The following is a 6,452-nucleotide window of genomic DNA, read 5'->3' as shown; positions in this document are numbered from 1 at the left end:
CAAACCAGCGCCGCCTAACCGCCCCCTCCCCCTGGTTCCTCCCCCGCCGCCGCTGGTGGATGCCGCCGGGCAAAGCCCGTGCGGTGGCCGGTGGCGGCGGGTCTTCTCCGCGCAGCGACGATGCAAGTCCAAGCGGGCGTCGGTGCGGGCGTTCGTTGGTGCGGGTGTTGCCGGCCGCGCCCAAGCGGGCGTCGGTGCGGGCGAGGCCGACCGCGGCCGGTGCGGTGAGGCCGGCCGCGCTCACGCTGGCGGCGGTGCGGTTGGGCGCCGGGGCGGCGACCCCGGGCTCCGGTGGCGGTGGCCGGCGTTTGAAGGATGCTGCTCGGCGTGGACGGCGTCGGCGCCGGTGCGAGCGGCCTCGCCCAAGCGGGCGTCGGTGGTGGAAGTGAGAAGGGACGCGGCGGCTCGGGCCGATGGAGGTCGGCGGCTGCGGCGATCTGCGTGCTGCTTTGCGCCCGGCCACGCGGGCCCGATTGGGCCGGATCCGGGCAGCCCGGGCCGCGGCCTTTCCGTGGTGGCGCGATGCTCGCTCCGGCTGCTTCCGGTCATGGTGGAGCGGATGGCCAAGCGGTCCTTGCTCCGGATCCGGGGCCCGGCGGCCGAGGCTGTTTGCGAGGCTACCCGGTCGACGGCTGGAAGTAGGTGCGGTGCACATAGGCTCCTGGTTGCCGGCGGGGGTGCTGGTCATGAAGGCGTCTTTTTGATGGTGCTCCGGCGAGGTATGTGGAGCGGTTGGGTGTGACTGAGGTGTGCCGGGAACTCAGGTTCCGGCAAGATGCGCGATTCTCCGGATGAAAATCTTGCTCGACTTCCGTCGGTGCTGGTGACGACGTCACTATTGGGTGTCGTTCGCCTTGTTGAAGGCGTCACTGTGGAGATCGTGCACCTCTCCCACTCTTGGTTCTTGTCTTTGGGTGAAAACCTAAATTCGCTTATCGGATTGGCGATGGCGGCATCCTCGATGTCGCGACTTCGTTGGAAGCATCGTTTTGGAGACTTAGTACTGATGGGAGCACCTGGACTGCGGTCAAGCGGTTGGCCGGGCACTATCAAAGGCGGACGTTCTTGGAGTCTGTGGTGATCGTGTGGTTGCCTCGTGGTGGCGATAGCAAAAGCACTCTCGACATGCAGACGGCGTCAGACGAGTCCTGTTTTCCGCCCTCTCAAGACCGGAGCGGCACATGCCGCCTCCCTTCGGTTATGTCTTCTCTCTCTGGTGTTGTTGAAGCCGACGAACAAGCTCGTGGCAATTGTGATCGATGCGACATGTTTGGAGTGACCTTGGTGTTGTTGCAATGAAGTCGAAGTCGTCCCATCGTAAGCACGATGGATGATGTTCGCTGACGCTGCTTGCTCCGGTGGTGTGCTTTTCTGTTCGTTTCGCTCCTAGCCTTCCTGGCGTCCTTTATGTCTAGCGGTGCTTTTGTTGATGTAAAGGTTTTCGCTCGGTTTTCCTTAAATAAACTGAGCAGTTTTTGGTCTCTGTACCTTTTTCTTCTAATGCAATGAACACAGCAGCTCTCCTGCTGTTATTCAAAAAAAAAAAAAAAAAAAAAGAAATTTGAAGCTAGAGAACACACAATACCAATGTCCAATGAACAGAATGAGTTTTTGGGTCAAAAAAAGTGCACATAAGGAGAAGCTAGGTTTGCTTGTTTGATGAACCTGGGATTCAGCTCTTGTGCTTGTTGATCCACACCAACAATGAAAATATCACACTGATAATCATGCTCAACTATACTCTCATCCTCTACGCGGTAATTAATGAAATCCACATATAACTCACCAAATTTTAGTGTTTTAACCACATGTTTCCCACAAAAATAAACCACATCATCATTAAGCTTGATCCAACCATTATTTCTTAGCTTTTTGAATCAACAATTTTGTAGTTTTCACATCATCCATGGCATTCACAATATCTTGAGACTTTGGTTGCAATTTTTTGCATAAAAGATCTGTGATTCCCATAAGTTCTTTCATGATATGTGAATAAATATTAATCAAAAGAAATCATTTGCATAACAGCACCGTTAGCCTTTGCTCGTGCTGCGGGTGAAGTACCTGAACCTTTAGAAGTAGCAATGCTTTTAAGTACCAAAAAAGCAGGCTTTTATAGCTTCAAAAGGCAACCTGAGGTATTAGTAGAGATCCAACTAGTGTCGCATGGCTGCTGTAATGTTCCAACTTGATTAGCACCCCTTCCAGTTTCAGTATTGCTATGCTCAATTAGATTCTCCATTTCAGCAACTTGATGAGCATGCAATTCATCATTTCGATTACTAGCAGACACAACCGTGGTGACAACTAGAGCAAGATGATCAAATAAGTTGTAAACATCAGCTACTTCTTTAGCCACGGCAAAAGGAGCTAGCTGCCAGCTGATGAGCAAAACAATAAACATAATAGGCATAAAGACACTCTTCCATAAAGTTGGCTTGTAGTCCATTCCACTCCCCACACATGTTGCTAGCACTATCATAATCATGTCCACGAATTTTGTTAATATCTAATTCATGTTAAACCCAAAACAGAAGAGAGTGCATATTTAAAAGTAGCTGAAGATATATCCAATACAGGAACAATATCGAGAAGCCGCTTTTATCAACAAAGCGATTAACCAAAACCATTTGCCCTCTTTTTGATTCATCTCTTGACTCATCAACAAGAAAGCAAAACTTAGCATTACTTATTTCTTTACGAATTTCACTTTACACATTTGAAGCAATGATATGCAATTTTTTTTTTGTAAATTTGTGGAGCATTACCCAATACAACAACACCAATTTCCTCATCATAAGCAGCTAGCAATCACCATTTCAAGAAAATTACCTTGATTTTTTTCATTCACTTCCATCATGTCCATGAAAGGAGGAAGCTTGGAATGTTAACCACCACAATACATCAATTGTTACTTTGAGCCACATCCTATTCCTCTTGATGTCTTCTTTTGTTTGCTTCTCCACTAATTGTACCACATGATATGACTTATTATTTAAATTATCATAACATCTGCTATCATAACTATGAGCAGATTTATTGATCCTTGTTACATTCGAAATCGGTAAAGTCTGAGATCTTGCCAATTTGGTTCATTGTCTTATTTGTTGTGTTATGCGGCTGCTCTCTCTTGAAGTGTCTCATAGAAGTTCAAATAGACTTTTGAGTGGTCGACTAACAGTGTTGCTACCTCGAAGAAGAAACCCGACTAACAGTGTTTCATTTGACTAACAGCGTTGCTATTCTGAATGTTTTCCATGCCCTTCTATGTTCATAGGGTGCTCAGTTTTGCTAATCTGATTAAATGAACGTTTTCCCTGTTCTTCTGTGTTTCTGTGTTTATAGAGTGTTCAGTTTTGCTGGTCTGAATAAACACGATAATTTGCCACTATTCTGCCCCTTTTCCTTGTAAAGAACACTAATCATCGGTTTAGATCCCCGTATGTTGGAAAGACAGAGGAAGATGAAAATGGTTACAATGCTACGTTGTAGTGGGAAGCTCGCCTAGTAGCACAATGCAAACAGAAAAAGGAGAACACATTTCAGAACACATTCTTACACTGGAATTAAAATCTCGTGGAAACAACACAACAAGTCAAATGAAACATGTATGCAAAGGACTCCACTGATCAGTACACTGCGAGTACGACAAACCCTTTGCCCGATCAACATCGAAACAACCAATGTTCAGCAGCACGCTGCATTGTGTTTACGAGGGTCGATCAGTGGAGGCGGCGGTGGTGGTCGGGCTAGGCTGCTGGTCCAGGAAACGGACGACGACGCAGGTGATGTTGTCGGCGCTGCCCCTCTGCGTAGCCTCCACGAGGAGCTTCTTGGCAGCCTCCTGCGAGTCAACAATCGGCTTCACCGTGGCAACAGCTTCCTGGAACGGAGAGCAGCTTCAGAATAACGCATTTGGTAGTGAAGTAGAGAAGTGAAGGATGGGTGTTGTGGTTACCTCGTTGGTGACGACGTCCCACAGCCCATCGCTGGCGAGGATGAGGAACTCCAGAGAGCTGTCGACCACCTCCTCCTGTTTGCAGGCACAGAGCAGACTGTGTCAAATCGCATATATTATGTAACACAATGCTGCTGTCTTGGTGTAGGGTTGAAGATTGCAGCCACTGAAGCAACTAGTTTTCAGAATACATTAATGATCTATGTTACAGACCTTGATCTCTGGATCGGCAACCACGTACTGCTTCAACAGTTTGTCACCGAATGCGCGAGAAACGGCAAGGACGCCGCCTACACGCCATGTTCCTGCCCACATGACAAAACCTCCAGCATCCTCTATCCTCTGCCTCTCATCCGTCTGATCAGGCTTATGGTCCCTTGACACCGCTATAGCTGCATCATTCAGAAGAACGCAGGTCATTAACCTACTAAATCGGAACATTCGAAATCGTTATGTGTCAGGTTGATTATTCTGAGCTTACCATCACCACCTCTACAAATGACCGCCCTAGAATCCCCAACATTCGCCACCACGAGGCGATCGCCTACAAGAATGGCCGTGGAAGCCGTTGACCCTGCGTCCCGATTGTGGGTGGTATCGGCTTTCAGGAGTTCTGAATCCGTGCGGGTGAAAGTTTCAGCTGCAAGAGAATTTTCGGCGATTAAACCTCAATGTTCAGTTAAGCACTACTATGTTCTACAATGTGAATTGTTCAGTGTTATATTTTGTTCAGGAAGATGTATAATACCAATAGCAGACTTGGTGTCGGTGAAGAACTTCGGGTGCTTAATTAAGTTGCTGAACAGGTTTTGCTTGACAAACTCTGCTGCCCGAGCCCCACCATGACCTGCAGAGATCCTAGCAATTAGCAAACGCTACTGCAGTCATTAGCAAACTTCGGACTTCAAAAACGGAACAGTCCTAGCAATTAGCAGACTTGATCTCTGTCTGTCTGAAGTCTGAATCTACAACAATTGTTACTGTATGGTGACTAGTTTCTTCGAGTCTAGAAACTAACTTACCATCGAAGACACCGAACAATCCAACGGTCTCACCATCGACACCATCAATTCTGGTCTCATGGAAGTCCTCCATGGACGATCTCTTCCCGAGACAGCTAGCATACCCGTAGCTGAATTTGCCATTTTCACTGCCACGATAAACAACATACATACATGTCTGAGTAACATTTGCCAGGAACTCCGCCGTGGAGACATCATTGAAGACAAGCATGCAACGACTGCCTTGCCTAGCAAGATGACGATGCATGAAAAGTAAACATGGCACGCGGCGAACGTGATGCCCGGTGCAACAAGCATAATCATCAAAGCGAACGCACGAAAGCAAGGCGGAATTATGAGGTGAACGCATGGTACCTGAACCCGCCGCCACTGACAGGCCTGCCGTCACCGGAGGGCGCCATGGATCGAGGACACCGGCCGGATGGATTCCTCTTCACCGTACGTCCCGCCACCAACGCACAAGCCGGCAATGGCAGCTAGCGACGAGGGAAGAAGAAGAACCAATCGCCCCGGGAGCGCTTCACGGGCGTAAATAAGGATTCAGTCAGGATGGGAATGGGCCGGCCCGGACCTGGCCTTGGACCTGGCCCCTCTGGCCTCAAGGCCAATATACAGGGCCACGGGCCGACCCATTCCAAGAAGATTAACGGCCTCATTGGCCCAATGGGTTTTTCGGGTCGACCCAAAATTTAGATATATTATTTTTTCAGCTGTGTTTTACAAGTTCTAAATCTTATAATGACGTAGTCCATTCATTTCTCATTAACTAACTTGGAACAGAGAGCATATAAATTAGTCATTCAATTTTCTATGTGATTGTGTGTTGAAAAAATAAGCAGTACGTAACAGTTTTTTTTTATCATGCCTAGCAAGTAGAGCAAGAGAGGTGCGAGCCATCTTGTATTATTGTATCACTATCACATGACGTTTACACTTTGCAGGATGCTGCTCCATTGAAGGACCGTTGTGCTGAAAGGAGAACAAAAAAAAAATACAATCGTACTGTACAAAGATCAGATCCAAGGAACATGCTTTCTTCTCTGAACGCACACGCCGGAAGCGCGACACAGATGAGAGCAGAGCGGTGACTAATGCATAGTTTGCTGGTAGACACGAAGCTAACTACAACGCGGGTCGGCCCTGCCGACCCAAGGGGTCAATCGAGGCTGGCTCCGTTGACCCAAATTTCGTTTAGGGCCAACCCATCTGGCCCATTGGCCCTGAGTTTTTGGGTCGGGTCAGTGACCCAGCGGGTCGACCCGGCCCAGTCCCATCCTGAGGATTCAGACAGGTTGGAGGCAGAAACGATGAGCTCGTGCACGGTATGGATGGTCGGTGCGGAGCCTCTTTCGCGCGCTCGTGTAAATAAGGAGGACGACGGAAGCTGGACAGATGAGGAAGAAACGCGGAGCTCGTGCGGCTAAAAATGGAGGCGTGGCGGGAGCGATGCGGTGGCGGGGAGAGGAATTCGC

The 6,452-nt window shown here is 48.8% G+C and overlaps 1 protein-coding gene across 1 annotated transcript; it reads right to left on the bottom strand.

Moving 5' to 3' along the window:
* Positions 1–2,013: 2,013 nt before the first annotated feature.
* LOC124665991 (probable protein phosphatase 2C 59) lies at positions 2,014–5,381 on the bottom strand. The gene is made up of 9 exons (XM_047203347.1): positions 5,335–5,381; positions 4,981–5,108; positions 4,707–4,805; positions 4,440–4,598; positions 4,172–4,350; positions 3,959–4,033; positions 3,714–3,883; positions 2,189–2,381; positions 2,014–2,070 (listed from the first exon to the last, which is right to left on the bottom strand). The coding sequence occupies exons 1-9, from the start codon at positions 5,379–5,381 to the stop codon at positions 2,014–2,016; spliced, it is 1,107 nt and encodes a 368-aa protein (XP_047059303.1).
* Positions 5,382–6,452: the final 1,071 nt, after the last annotated feature.

Source organism: Lolium rigidum, chromosome 1 (genome assembly GCF_022539505.1).
Source record: "Lolium rigidum isolate FL_2022 chromosome 1, APGP_CSIRO_Lrig_0.1, whole genome shotgun sequence".
NCBI lineage: Eukaryota > Viridiplantae > Streptophyta > Magnoliopsida > Poales > Poaceae > Lolium > Lolium rigidum.
This window is presented reverse-complemented; position numbering and strand designations above follow the sequence as displayed.